Source organism: Daldinia decipiens, assembly GCF_022478715.1.
Source record: "Daldinia decipiens strain CBS 113046 unplaced genomic scaffold F4813scaffold_13, whole genome shotgun sequence".
NCBI lineage: Eukaryota > Fungi > Ascomycota > Sordariomycetes > Xylariales > Hypoxylaceae > Daldinia > Daldinia decipiens.
Window position 1 is genome coordinate 584,997 of NW_026054556.1, and position 14,808 is coordinate 599,804.

Genomic DNA, 14,808 nt, shown 5'->3' on the forward strand with positions numbered 1-14,808 from the left:
ATCCCAATATCGACGAAGCCGAAGTGTGAATATTACTTGACGCGTGGCAGATGCTTCTCAATCTTAAAAGTATCAGCTCTGCCCCTCTGCAGGAGGAGAGGACCTAGGATGAAGCTGTGCAAGCGGTCTAATGAGAAACCATTTAGCTTGGCGGTAAATGTCCAAGAAGCCATCTTATGCAAGCCAATATTGCCAATCGGAACACAGGATTTCGGAACGTGGTCTAAACTATTCGATCTCGACCATACAGGTCTGCAAGCCACCACGCTCCCATGTGTTACGCGCTACGATGCAGTGCCCCATTGCAGGTAGGTATTTCAATTCACAGGCGACAAACAAAAACACCATTCACCTTAGAAAGAAAGTCAGCAACATGATTGAGGTGTTTATTACTTACGGATACCTACCTTATAAGCACGTGGTGGCTACCTTCTAAGAACCATCAAGTATAAACTCGCGCAAGTCCACTACACATGTTGTATAACTATAAGTTTTAGGGTTTTGTGTATTATTCCATTATCCCTACTGGAATAGGGGTTTCGGAATCATGCCCCGATCGTACAAATACTCGAAAAGAATCTTGTTTAACTATTCCTGGTATAATCTATGTTTGTTGGAAGTCAACCTTATTTCTTAAGCAATGTGTATAAGTTATAGCTTCCGATAACTATACGTTAACATTATCATGTATGAGAGTTACCAATGCTCACCGAACCCCCAAATTTGCACGTACGCCAGTTTATTTGGCTCGTGTTGGCGGCACTACACCCTACCTCGACCGATGCTACTGTGGGTGGTTCAGTGGATGCGCATGTCATAGATGGGATATCTGATTTGACGCTAGCTATCTTTACCAATATCTCGGGACGACTAGACATGCCATATTCTAGAAGTATGTATGTCTCTCGATCCTGGACGTAACCCGGCACTACTAATAATTGGCTCCGGATTTCGAAACATGGCTTAATCGTGGTAGGATGATATAAACTCAAGGTAAGCAATCTTCTCTTAATTCAAATAACTCAAATATCAATTTATTTGTCGTAGTCTATGCGCACAAGCTATTCACCACGCCGTGATGTCTTCTACTTCTACTTCTGCCTCTCCGAAAGTGCTCGATTTAGTTATCCGACCGACGCTAGCTGCCTCCACCTGCTCGCCTTCTCTAGCCATAATGTCCGGCAGTATCTCGTGTAGGAACTCTAGGATATACTTGTTGACTTGCTCGAATTGCAATAGAAAGGCATCGTGACCTTCCTGGCTATCTATCTTCTCAAGCCGGGCATTCTTGATGTGCTCCGCTAATTCCTGTTGTTCAGCAAATGTGAAGAGCCCGTCACTTTCAATCCCCAAAACTAACGTGGGCTGCTCAATGAGAGCAAGTGCCTCGGCGACGGTACTAGCGCGGTATCGAGAAACATCGTGCGTGTCTAGTTTCCGTGTGATCGCGATATAACAGTTACTGTCAAAGCGCTTGACAAATTTCCCGCCTTGGTAACGAAGATATGACTGAGCTGAGAAGTAGGTTGTGGTTGGCAACGAATCAGCTCCAGTAGAAGTTTCTATCTTCGGGCCAGAGAACTGGGGATCCAGTGATTGGCCATTTGTATCATTATGAATGCCCGCATCGGCCTCGCTGGTGTGGCTATTGTTTCTTGATAACCGAGTTGTCTTGTGCCCATCATTGTGAATATTAAAATGAGCCTCGGATGGAGTGCTCGGGCGGGGTCTTTCCCTGATGGTTTGGCGCCTAGCCGGGTCTGGGATATTGCGCCCAAACCGTGCCTCAAAGGAATTCCGACTCCGGTATGTCAAAAGGGCGGACATACGGGCGGCTCCAAGGCCGGTCGTGGGTGGATCGGAGAATGAATAATATCCATCATCATATTTTGGGTCCGCATATATGCTCTGTCGTTGGGCTTCGCCCCAACTAATTCCCCAAGCGCTATGGCGGCTTGAAGTAGCGATCGGGACAATACTTCGAACGTAATCCTTACCAAAGTACGCCCACTCAAGCACAAGCATACCGCCCATAGATCCACCGATGACGGCAGCTACTTGGCGTACGCCTAGGTCGTCGAGAAGAAGCTTATGCAAACTGTGTCAAGTCAGAAGTGAATATGGAGTTCGGCTGAGTTCGACCTACTTGACATCGTCTCTTATTGTGGTAAGAGGAAATTCGGGGCCGTATCTCTCATTGTTCGGGTCGCCATCCTTGACGGTTACTGGACTGGCGGTGCCATAGGGGCTACCTAAACTGTTCATACAGACGATGAAGAATCTAGAAGTGTCAAATGCCCGGCCAGGACCGCCGAGAAGAGGTCCCCACCAATCGCCAACATCAGCTGAGCCCGTCAAGGCATGACAGATGACCATAGCATTGTCTGCATTTGAAGACAGCTTTCCTCGCGTTGTATATGCCAATGGCACATTCCGTAGAGTAACTCCCGACTCGAGAGTGAAGCTTGGAATAATGGCAATTTCCTGGTCTGGAATCAGACTCGCGAATGGGTTCTCAGGCTGCTGCCGAGTTCTTTCTTCCAAGTATTCAGTCACTGCTCTATGCCACAGAGGTTTGGGGATTTGGGAGTAAAGAAGCAGCTGCATCAAAAGCACGCAAATAGAAACCACGATAGGAAATGAATTCTGACTGACCATATTTTGGCTGCTTGCCAGCAATAGCTTCCTGTGTCATTTTTCGTATGACAGACGTATCATATGTATGGAGGCAAGAGGAAGATATAATAGGTGCAGAATAGAGGTAAGTAGGTACCTAGGTAGGTAGGTAGTTAAACGAATAATAATTCAAGACCGTATTAATGTCTCGTAGGCGTTACGATATAATTCGCTAGGTAATTTGTTTCTGGGAAATGTAACAAGATTACTGCGTGTGTCTTATATGGTTATCTGTATTTATACTAGATTTGATTCGCACGTCATTCCGTTACATGCGCAAGATGCTGGAGATGGTGTTCAATGATGACTCTCACTCCAGATAGGTAATCGGGGGTGTATGTACCTTGACGCAGGTAGATATGGAGGGCCACATCAAATAAATTTTCGCTTATGTAAGTATGTTCTCAGTATGTACCTAAGATGGCAATTTTGCTGGCCGTATTGGTAGCGGGTCCGAGCGAGATACATACATGCATGTTAGGTACTTCGGGATGTACTCAATACTTTAGGCAGCTACACAATACGCAGATAAACCCAAGTTCCTTTTACAATCAATATACCTACATGCAGCCTTACCTTTTGCAAGCTCTGAGGCTGCATCGTCCAAAATCCACCACGCGATAGGTAGCTTCTTCATTCAACGCGACCGCCGTCTTGTCGAACGGGCATCATTCCTTCACAGCCAACTCAACGTTATCCCCTTCTCTCAGGTAATCATCGCCCACTATTCACCATTAACGACCGGCTAGCCATCTACAGGAGGGGTGACGCTGTACAACACTCAAACAGTCACGCTTTCTTTGTTCGCATTCATAGAGTGCTTCAAACTCTTATCATCAATTCTCAATTCATGGGTTTTTTTTTCTCTTACTCGTCACTATTTCTCTGGCAATGCTACACGGCTACTCCGACTACTTGTCAGAAATCATCGCGGCCCCCTCCAGCAACAATATTTATCTAGGTTTACACTAAGTATGATACGCTGAGGTCTAATTCCCACTGTTCTCATCGCCGTCTGAACATATCCACTACTACTAGCCTTTCGGTTTCTAGCCTTTCGGTTTCTAGCCTCATCTTCGATGCCCTTTTCTGTGACATAGAATCCGTCGCACGCAACCAAAATGCCTCCAAAGCGAAAGAGGAACGAGCGGCCATCCGACGCTGGAGCAAATCGGCCGGCTCCTCATCGTCCTTCCGACACAAACCTCGCCCAGCACGAACGAGATTTCCAAGATAGTCCTTCATCGCAGAATCGTCGTGCATCAAGCGGTCGCAATACAAGGAGGAATGCCGACCGTCGCGATTCGTCAGGCAATCAACTAGCCGCTACGGGTCATCGAGGCCCCGTCTCTCCATCAACTGTTCGACCATCTAGTTCATCGTCGCAGGCTGCTCCATCTACGATACCCTCTACGCCATCTGCTCCTCCGCAATCTAGCCAACCTCGACCTCCCATTCCTTCCAACTATAACTTCGCTGTATTAACAGACTCGCGACTCTCCACGTGGCAGCAGAAAGGCCGCCAGGATGTTGTTGAGCATGGTATCAAGTCTCGTAACGACGAAGACGTTGAAGAAATCTCAACTATATCTCAAGAGTTCACACGTGCTGTTCTTGAAGGGCGCCTTAACCCAACCGACGCAGGAATTTGCGTGAAACAAATACTCGGACCAGCGGTCGAGAATGCCGATGGTCCTGGGTTCGGGTTTGATGCACAGAGGCTATTCCTCGACACGCTCTCGATTTTCATCGACTCTGAAGATGGTGCGGCTAGGCCACAACTACGAGACTTTGTTGTTGCCACGGAGATATCTCCCAAGATCTTGCGCGAAGTATTGGACGCGCCGGCCTTACAGCAACTTGGGTTAATCCGTGAAACCTTCGTCAAATTAGGCATCAGATATGCCACAAATCAACTGTACCGACAAGCTAATTATAACCTGCTTCGAGAAGAGTCTGAGGGATACTCTAAGCTTGCTGCAGAACTCTATCGCACACCGTATTACGCTCGAGACCACCATGACTTTGCCCTTGTGCAAGCTTGTTGGGAGCGTGTGAAGGGTTTAATTGGAACGTTCGATCTTGATGTTGGCAGAGTTCTGGATGTTGTCATTGACGTTTTTTCTGCAACGATGTTAAGAAACATCGTATTCTTCTCGAGATTTTTGCGAATTAGTTCTTGGTGGCCTCGCAATCAGGTCGAGCATGCAGAAAGGGTGTTCGCAGGCGGCCTACCAAAATGGGCTTTGCCACAATATGAAAACACCAGTCTCGAGGATCTCAAAGCCGAGCTTGTCGAACGGTGTTATCAGCGCGACCTGACGTTCTGGGATAGAGCTCGAGAAATTCACCTAGATGCCTTTTTTGAGCTTGGCGGAAGACGTGTTGAAGATATCGATCAATACGACTCTACGGAAACTACTTCCGGTCCTAACTCGAATAGCGACTCTACTCTCGATTGGATAAGAACTACGAAGACCCTTCCACCGTGCGGCAATAAGATAGCTGCGCAGTTATTGGGCTTCAAATTTCGATTCTATGCGTCCGACGCTCGAGCTAAGTTCGAAGCACTACCGGCGAATCTGTACTATCTTGCCGCCTTCTTCATCAAAATTGGGTTTATTTCTCTGCCTGATCTTTACCCTCACCTCTGGCCGAGCGATACCCAGATGGAAGCCTTGAGGGAACGACGAGAAAAGGAGCTCGAGGAAAAAGAGTTGCTTAAGAGACACGGCAACGAGCCAAACGCTCTCCTTACAGCTGGAGCTCTTACCGATGACACCTTGCCAACATCTTCCAAACTCCGGGAATCTACGGCTGCGAATGGTGACAGCAACAAGCAAGATGCGAATACTACGAAGGAAGACGACGAGACGAGTCTGCCCGACCCACAAGAGGCTCATAAGGCAGATCTAGTAACCCACTTGTTGGTTGTGGGTGCCATCCCTGAAGCTTTATTCATCATCGGTCGCTTTCCTTGGCTTCCCGAAGCGTATCCCGACGAAATATATCCAGCTCTTAATCGTATTTTACTACATTCTATCAACAAAGTCTTCGAAGAAACCCGGCCTATTGAGGTTCGACCCGTGACCAACCATCCCATCAAAGCAGAACTAGCTCAGGATCAATCTGGGATGACAAAGGGCAACCTGAAGCTTACCGACGGCTCCCCTGTAAAAATTCTGAAATGGCCCCATCCCGATGGTAGCCACAAAGGCATCATCTACCGGTTTTACCTCGACGAATGGGCAGATAACGTTCCTATATGCCAAACAGTTGATGACGTTTTCACGCTCTGCAGCACGCTCCTCAACGTATCCGGCGTTAACATCGGAAGGGAACCTTCTTTGGTCAAGAAATTAGCCGCTATTGGCGTGAAAAGCTTCTTACAAGACCAGTCGCCAGGAAATGCAGCGCGTTGGCAAGATCTCCTTCGACGGACACTTGTCCCATCGCTGTGCCTTTGCGATGCCAACGTCGATGCCGTAGGTGCGGTTTGGGATCTTCTTAAGTACTATCCGACACAGGTTCGCTATAATATTTACTCGGAGTGCTATGAAGGGCAAATATCTCGAATTCCTGCCATGGCTAAAGCTTTCAGACATGCCAAAGCAAGCACAATAGCGACTTTAAAACGGCTTTCTTACCAGAACATTTCTAGTTCTGCAAAGAAACTCGCCAAAGTAGCACTGTCGTCGCCCGGTATTGTATGCAAGGTCGCCCTTGAACAGATCGAGGCCTATACCAATCTTATTGAGGCATTTGTAGAGTGCACGAAGTATTTTACAGAAATGGGCCATGACATTCTTGTTTGGTCTCTCTTGAGCTCATTGGGTGGCAAAGAAAGGAGCAGAACCCAGGAGGCATCTATACTCTTGACCAGTCGATGGCTGCAGGCTCTATCCAAATTTTCGGGAAGGGTATTCCGACGGTATAGCAATATGGATCCGACGCCCGTCATTTATTACGTGAATGATCAAATCACTCACGGGAATCCCACTGACTTAATCATTCTGCGGGAGCTCATCACTTCCATGGGCGGAATTGTCTCGGACATTGATTTCACGGACGCCCAATTATTCGCCCTGAGCGGTGGTGAGGTTCTACGACGCCAAATGCTGGTTAGTTTAGGCGATAAACGGTACGAGTCCGCTAAGAGTGCTGCTCGTCTTATGAAGGCTTTAGTGCAGACAGATCTCGCTTGTCGACTCCTAACAAACATGGCCCAGTACCGGCAATCCGCCATCTATCATCTACCGGAGAATGAAACACATATCAAGTACTTGGCAACCGTGATTGACGACTCACAGCAAGCTCTTGTTCAATATGTAGAGCTGCTGCGAAATAACCTAACCCCCGAGCAATTCGATGCACTTATACCTAACATCCCACGGTTGATGACGGATTTTGGCCTTGACGCTAATCTTGCCTTTATGATAGGCCGAGCCAGTCTCCAATATTTCATAATGGGTCCTGGAGAGAAGCTCGCTGTTGCCACATCCGAATCAACGCCAGATGCAGAGACCGATTCATCCAATGAAGCAAAGAGCAATGATGGTGCGCCGGTCACCGTTGGCCAAGACGGCGAGGATCGCATGGCAGTGGACGCACCGGATGTAGATGAGGCAACTCAACCTCAATTACCACCAGCAATAAACGGTCAGAAACCTGACCGGTTCTTAGAAGTACTCAGCCCCATCGTCAACGCTGTTCGAACTATATTCCCTGCAGAAGTATGGGGCAAAATTAGCCCCGAATTTTTTGTGCTCTTTTGGTCTCTGCAGACGGGAGATCTCGTGGTTCCGATGAACAGTTATGAAGCCGAGATTACTAGGGTAGAGAAACAGTACACCGAATTAAAACGAGAACGAGGCGATATGAGTACCAAGAAAAAGTCTCTTGATGCCCTTATCCAGCTTAACAAGGATCTCTCTGCTGAAGCTAGTACCTGTCACGAACGAGTGAGCAAGACTAAGATATTACTTATCAAACAGAGTCCACGATGGTTTGTCTCATCAGCAAAAGCAGAATCTATTGCTGATACATTCATCGAAGAATGCCTCATCCCGCGAATTTTACTATCGCCTAGCGACGCAGACTTCTGCCACCGAATGATCCGGTTTATGCACTCGAGTCGAGTGCCAAATTTCAGGCTCATGGACTTATATGACCGATTCTTCGGTGTAAATAGGCTGCGTTTGATGATATTCGGCTGTACGGTTCGGGAAGCCGAATTCCTCGGCCATTTTATTAAGCTTACATTGGGTGACCTTGCAAAGTGGCACAAGGACAAGGATGTGTACGTCAAAGAAGCAATACAGAACGGGAAAATTGGGTTTGCAACAGCCTTTGAAGACAATGGTAAACCGACAGCATTCATGGAACACGACCAATTTCGCGATCTTCTTTGGACATGGCATCGGAACTTAGCTACAGCTTTACGAGCTTGTCTTACTGGAACAGAATGGATGCATATCAGAAATGCTATCACAGTATTGAAGGCAGGGCTCGAGCACTTCCCTGCTGTTGACTTCATGGGTCGGCAATTCCTACAGATACTCGGAAAGATTGCTGAACGTGAAGATGCAACAAAGAATGGAGGTGACGATGGACATAGTCACAGGGTGGACCTCTCGGTCACTGCGAACACCGCAACTTCAGCCCTCAAGAAGTACTCACCTAAATGGGTCATGGTCCAGGCCTTTCGGTCTAATACAGTAAGTTCTCACCGTCATACTGGGAATCATACGAGTGCTAACCCTACCACAGAGCGGTGACTCTGCAGAGGATAAAAAATCAACGGACCCTACTAAACCCGGCCAGCCAGGTCTCCGGCCAAATGCGCCAGACTTCAAGCCTACCACGACAGGGTAAGTTTAGTTCTGCTTAAGAATAACCAAATATTTGCCTAATATATTAGCAGCATGCCAACGCGGATTAGGGCAAATGCCGAAGAAGAAGATGGCGAGGTAAATGACGTGAAAGCATCGGCTGGTGCCGAATCTATTAAGAAAGATACGAATTCTCGGCAGCATACGCCTACCAACAGGGATACTACTCAAAAGCCAACAGCTGCTCCTTTACAAAAAATCGACTCAAGACCAATTCCAAGTCGATCCTCGACTCCAAGATCTATACCTCCTGCGCCGCCTGCTTCGGTATCTAGCCAAAGGGTAGATTTGTCCCGTCCTTCAACTCTGGCCCCTGCTCCTGGACTGCCTAGCCGACCAGAAGTGCCATTTCCCGCACACTTCACGCACGACAAATTTGGTCAAATTACGACTTCTACACATCCTCGCGATCATAGAGAGAGCAGGGATCCAAGAGAAGTGCGAGCTGTAAGGGATCCGAGAGAGCTACGTGATTCTAGGGAATTAAGAGATCCAAGAGATCCTAGAGATCAGAGGTCGTCGTTCCGAGCTCCAGATGATTCACGTTTAGCTCGAGTACGAGACCAGCCAGCTGGGGATCGTCGCATTCCTGAAAATATTCCAAGGGAGTCTCCAAGATCTGAGAGAGATCGTTCTTCACACAGACCAGAAACCGGCCGGCGAAACGAATCAAATACTCCCGATCGGGATGGTCGCGGCCCGCGTGACCGCTCCGTGCCTTCAGGCGGTACCAATCGAGGACCCGATGCAACTAGAGCGCAACGTGACAACACAGTGACCACAAATCCTATGCCGCCCCCTCCACAGCCAGAGCTGCAAGGCCCAACGGTAAACCCGGAACGCGCACGCCTCATCAACGCAGATCGTCCAGATGAGCGCTCGAATATGGTAAACCCGGCTCGTGCGGCTCTAATCAACGAAGGCAGGCCCAGTAGTCGTCAAGCCAGGGAAGATAGCCGAGATCGTAATAGCTCCCGCCCAGTATCGCCTCGGCGAGATAACCGTTCGGACCCTCGACCTAACGACCCATCCCGTGACCGGCCTCACCGTGTAGATCATCCGCCTCGTGATCATTGGAATGAACCACTGCCAGCTACTGGGCCAAAAGGCAGTAGGATAATTGATCACGAAGGTGACCGAGGCATAGCCGATAGGTCTCGCGACCCTATCACATTTCAAGGGCCACCTCATACATCTAGGAGCGATTCTGATCATGGCCGACTAAACAACCAAGATCCGGAATACGGCCGCCTAAGTTCGATTCCCTCGATTAGTGACGCAACTAATCCTCCCGAGGGGCCACGTGGCCGTGGTCGTAACTCAACTCGCGCCCCAGCAAACAACATCCCGGGACGACCAGATCCCAGGTTTCCGAGCAACGAGCCTCACCGGCCTACGTCACCAGACAGGCATCACCCTCCTACTGGCCCCGCATCGTCTAGGCCACGTCGAGGTCAAACAGGAGGACAGTATGGCCATGGAACTGGTCAGGCTACTTCTCCAACGGCTAATAATCCGTCAACGGGAATACATCCAGAAAGACTAAGACAATTGAACCCAGGTAGTTCAGCTGGGCTAGTACCGTCCCCTCAGCCAACGTACCCAGTTCCTATTTCCAACCCAGTCTCTGTGCATCCAGATCGAATGGGCCAGATTTCAGCATCCCCTTCGGGTTCTCACCAAGGCAATCGTTCTACTCTACCTCCTTTACAAACTTCGGATCGAACTCCCATGTCTGGACCGACAAGTCATCGTCAACCGTCTGGAGGCCACCCAGGTCCCTTCGGGTCTGATGCTAACATAATGGCCGCGCCTACCGGACCAGCAAACACTAATGAACGTTCCAGGGCTGGTGGTGGGAGACGGCAGTTATCAGGTATCAACACTATACTGTCTGGGGGGAGCCCCACTGTACGCTCGAGAGGTTCTCGATCTAATCTGGCTGGGTCTGACGCCCAGGTGCTCACGGGAGCATCCCCCGTCTCTACACCTGTTCACGAGCGTCCAGATCCCAATTTACTGGTGGGTGAGCGCAATATGAACGGAGGAGAACGCTCTGGGCGAAATGATCACGAGCGAGGACGAAGAGATCATAGTAATGCTGATCGGTCTCTACGATCCTCCCGCCGGAGCAGCCGGGATCGCAGTACAGAAAGGGATCAGAGACCAAAGGAGCACCGTGATTACCGAGATCGGAAATCCAATGCCGGGCTTCCCGGTCACGGAAGAGAAGGCGAGATGGAACCTCCGCGCCGATCCGGCCGGGATTCTGCGGGTATTGGTAGGGAGCCAATGCCTGGTGCTGGGAGAGGTGATTTGATGGGTAACCCTCGTGATGGGCCGCGAGAGCCGCGTCATCGAGGGGATGGTGGTAGTGGCAGACATGAAGATTATGGACGTGGTCGAGGAGGAGGCGGACCAGGTGGAGGACAACGTGGAGGTGATGATCGTCGTGACGCAAGGGGAGGTGACGATCGAGGCCGCAAGCGTCGAAGCGATGATTTCGGAGGACCCACCGAGAAGAGGCAGAGACGTTAGGACCGGGGTCAAGATGACCAAGCTCAGCCGCGCTATGTGAGATTACCTCGATAAAAATTTTTTTTTTTTTAACTCGACCATGTATTATGAAAAATCAGCTGAGGGCGACGAGCACATAATTCGCAAACAATGGCAGAAACAACAGCAGAAACAACAGAGGCATCGTCATTGATTACTACATTTCCATAGCATTCATCTACAATGGTGTCAAGGGTGATGGGCGCGGGAAACTTTGAGCATTTTTGACAAACGGCTTCGCCAGGGTTGGTTTTTTTCGATTTAACGCGAATTAAGGAGGACACCTATCTCCACAGCAAAAAAAAAAAAACAAGCAAGGCAAAGGGGACATCAAACACTATTTAATTCAGACAATTTTCCTTCCCTGCATTTATCGTTCATCCAGGCGTTAAGAGATACCAAAACCAGAATCAGAAACGTTACGCTTAAATTTTTCCTCCTATCTGATGTACAACAGAACAAAGCAAAGCAAACAACTAGCCGCGCATTATGATACCCCCCTTATTTTCTCATCGTCACACCTATGCGATATAGGAACGGGCAGACGTACAATAGAATCGGCAACCCGGCGTTCTTAAGGATGAAGTGTGAATTGTAGAATATGATTGGGGCTAGGGAACGGGACTAGAGATTAGGCTTGTCATAGGAAAGATCATTGCCTAATCTCGTGGATGAATAGATGTACGCGGTATCACGCATCATGCAGACTAAACGCGTGACAAGTTTCGCAGAAGTGAAATAGTACAACCACTCTTCTCTAGCGGACAGACACTCAGGACACACTCCTATACAATAGAATAATAAATACGCCAACCCAGCTCAAGGTCTTCATGTCATACCCAGACTATGAAGCCCATTCATTAATACGCAGAAGTAGTAAACGTTAGGTATGCAGCAACAAGGCGAGATTTTACGTATCATTTCATTATGCAATCGCAAGTACGAAGGTATCTCTATCTATCTCCAAGTCATATATTATCGACTTCCCTATCCTGCCATGCCTTGGTAACCAGTCGGCAAAGCTACTTGAACAAGTATGATATGATCCACTCCAGTAGAGGGCAAAAAAAAAACACAGGCGAAACAAATCATCAAGTTTCGTCTGGTCTAAACGGACCAGTTAGACGCCTTGCGCAAAGACCCCTCCTTCAAAAATGTTTCCATAACGCCGAAATTCCAAGGCTAGCCCCGTAACCCTAATATGCATTCGCAGAGAAAACGCAACAAGATTCTATACTTGTGGCTAGTGTGAATGGTAAGGATCGCAATTATCTTGCAGTGCCCGGCTGAGGTCGATCGCCCCATAGCGCGTTGCCGACGCGAACTTGTGTCGAGGTTCTTGAACCTGGTCCAGTTCTACCATGTGGCCCATTCCAACCCGCTGTGCTTCCACCTTGGCTGCCGCGGGCTTCGTTCGGATCGTATTCATATTGCACATTTGCGGCTCCTAGATCGCCTCTAACGTCGTCGTAGGACGCGTAGCCGGCGTAACCCATTGGAGGGTTGGGGTAGTCGTAGAATTGTACCGGGCCAGGCTCTGAATAAGGGTCTGGTTGACGCCTTGAGAGATTAGCTGGATTCGGCTGCGCGTGGGTGATTAATCCCGCGCTCTCCTCGGGGACTGGATCACCGGGTCCAACGCCAAACGTACTTCGACGAAATTCGGAAGCGATTGGCAGATTCTCCGTACTCTTCACGCCGGGGCGACCTGCGCCGTACGGTTTCATGGGATAGCTAGTGTCAATATCACTGGCCTTAGCCTGATAACTAGGGTCTTCACGGCGGCGCTTAACCCCCACAAATAGCCATCTCATACCACGGCCGAACGCCTTGACGATATCCCATGGGTTAAGAGCGTCTACAAAAGCTTTCAGGCCCATAAAGCCACCCATCTTGGCTCCATGCTCGTTTTCGCGGGGGGACGCTCCCTGGGACGGATCAGAAACCGGGTAGTATGTCGTCTTAGCGCTTTCGAGATACGGGGTGTAAGGAAACGCCCAAATGTGGAGGACTGAAAAAAGCGCCATCTCGACGCAAAGCATTAGACTAGGTATACCAACTTTCAGGTCGGGGTAGGCGAGGATGGCGTTCGGGTTTACAATATGAAGGGTAGACGTTCCGAGAGAGATGGCGATCGTTTGCCAGAATGACAAGAAGATGACAAGTTTTATAGCCAAAACCTTGAGAAACGGCCTGTGCTCGCTTAGCGGTTCTCGCAGCTGTATGTAAAACTGGATGAGGCAGAACATAGCAATAGTGACCGCTATACACTCGATTGCAATAACCTGTAACAATGTAAGCAACGCCACCCTTTTCCTTGCGCAGCATGGCGATACATACCCAAATGTGGGCAAAAACGGGACTGTTAGAACTCTCGCAGTACCGTTCAAAATACTGCGTCACAACGGCCGTGATGGTCATGGCGACCCTAATGAAGCAGTAATGGTATATTCCGATCCAGACGATATTAAACCACGTCAGACCGCTCTTAGGGGTCCTCCACGGTCCCTTTTCACCACCACTGCACTTAGCGAGCCAGGTGATCGGCCATACCCACTCTTGTATAGGGTGCATATTTCGGAAGAAATCCTTCTGCTCGTGTAAGTCGGGTGCCACATAATGGCACATGAGGGCGAAGAAGGAGGCGATGGCGAAAGCCTCGTAGCAATCGCTGATGACCTGGAAGTAAACGGCATGCCAGTAGTACCATATGCACAAGAAGGCCGAGGTGGCATAAACCGGGATCATAAACAAGATGCGAATGATACTAACTCAAGTCAGTAAAATCGTACGTCGTCGCTACGGGGAGATAAACGTACTGTCGCTGTTCACGGGGCTTGGTGTAGTTTAGGGCATGTTGCCACATCAAATAAAAGCTCACGATAAAGGCGATAATAGTAGCGGCGCCAGCGATGATGAGGGCAAGATCATGGAAGGTCAAAGGTCCCACGATCTTCTCTTCGGATCCGACTATCACAAGCATGTCAGCATTACGTCTTGGCGCCATGATTCTGGGCATGCAGGAACCCCAGATTCTGGGTCGGGTATCTCAGCACGTACTTCTCATATCCTCCAACGTCGAGTTACATGTTAGATTTAGATTCATCGCGCCGACTGTAACTCGATCATCCGTAAGGCGTAGTAGATGTAGTAGACGTAGACTAGAAGGTAAAGGTAAAGCGCAGTCGCTGTTCGATCCAACGATCCAACGATCCAACCCTGGAAAAGTCTCGTCCTCCGCCGGTATTAAATTGATTAGAGGCTACGAGGCTACCTGATAAGTAAATTATAATTATATTTCCGGGGAATTTCGTGATTGACGCGGCGTATCGATGTTGGGAAAAAAGGATTTCGGGTGGCTGTGCGTGTCGTTGAGACCAGAAGCGGAAACAGGGGGAAAGTAGGGGAAATGAGCGGCTTCGCGAGTTTATTTTACTAAAGAACTGTCGCGTCCGGCCGGCGGGTGAAATGTTCTGGCGATGTGAGATATGAAATTGAGGGAGTGTTGTACACGTCGTGTCGACGAAGAAGTAACCGGAAAAATGGATGGGTTTCCAGTGTTGGGTAGAGACAAAGAAAAAGAGATGCTCAGCCCCGTTGGTAGTTGCATGGGATCTGCGAATTCGTGAAGGTTTTGAAATTACAGGCCAAGGCCAAATACCGGGAATACGTACCACTTCGAGCA

The 14,808-nt window shown here is 49.0% G+C and overlaps 4 protein-coding genes across 4 annotated transcripts; 2 read left to right on the plus strand and 2 right to left on the minus strand.

Moving 5' to 3' along the window:
• Window positions 1-569: 569 nt before the first annotated feature.
• Window positions 570-993, plus strand: F4813DRAFT_50503 (uncharacterized protein). The gene has a single exon (XM_049248576.1). The coding sequence runs from the start codon at window positions 703-705 to the stop codon at window positions 919-921; it is 219 nt and encodes a 72-aa protein (XP_049100449.1). The 5' UTR covers window positions 570-702; the 3' UTR covers window positions 922-993.
• Window positions 994-1,012: 19 nt separating this feature from the next.
• F4813DRAFT_356949 (homoserine O-acetyltransferase) lies at window positions 1,013-2,785 on the minus strand. The gene is made up of 3 exons (XM_049243048.1): window positions 2,656-2,785; window positions 2,147-2,537; window positions 1,013-2,098 (listed from the first exon to the last, which is right to left on the minus strand). The coding sequence occupies exons 1-3, from the start codon at window positions 2,693-2,695 to the stop codon at window positions 1,066-1,068; spliced, it is 1,464 nt and encodes a 487-aa protein (XP_049100450.1). The 5' UTR covers window positions 2,696-2,785; the 3' UTR covers window positions 1,013-1,065.
• Window positions 2,786-3,797: 1,012 nt separating this feature from the next.
• Window positions 3,798-11,105, plus strand: F4813DRAFT_388758 (transcription factor/nuclear export subunit protein 2-domain-containing protein; the record flags this gene model as incomplete). The annotated part of the gene is made up of 3 exons (XM_049246739.1): window positions 3,798-8,393; window positions 8,446-8,546; window positions 8,600-11,105. 3 exons carry the CDS (start codon window positions 3,798-3,800, stop codon window positions 11,103-11,105), a joined length of 7,203 nt encoding a protein of 2,400 aa, XP_049100451.1.
• Window positions 11,106-12,391: 1,286 nt separating this feature from the next.
• F4813DRAFT_388759 (DUF300-domain-containing protein) lies at window positions 12,392-14,130 on the minus strand (the record flags this gene model as incomplete). The annotated part of the gene is made up of 3 exons (XM_049246740.1): window positions 12,392-13,408; window positions 13,464-13,890; window positions 13,943-14,130. 3 exons carry the CDS (start codon window positions 14,128-14,130, stop codon window positions 12,392-12,394), a joined length of 1,632 nt encoding a protein of 543 aa, XP_049100452.1.
• Window positions 14,131-14,808: the final 678 nt, after the last annotated feature.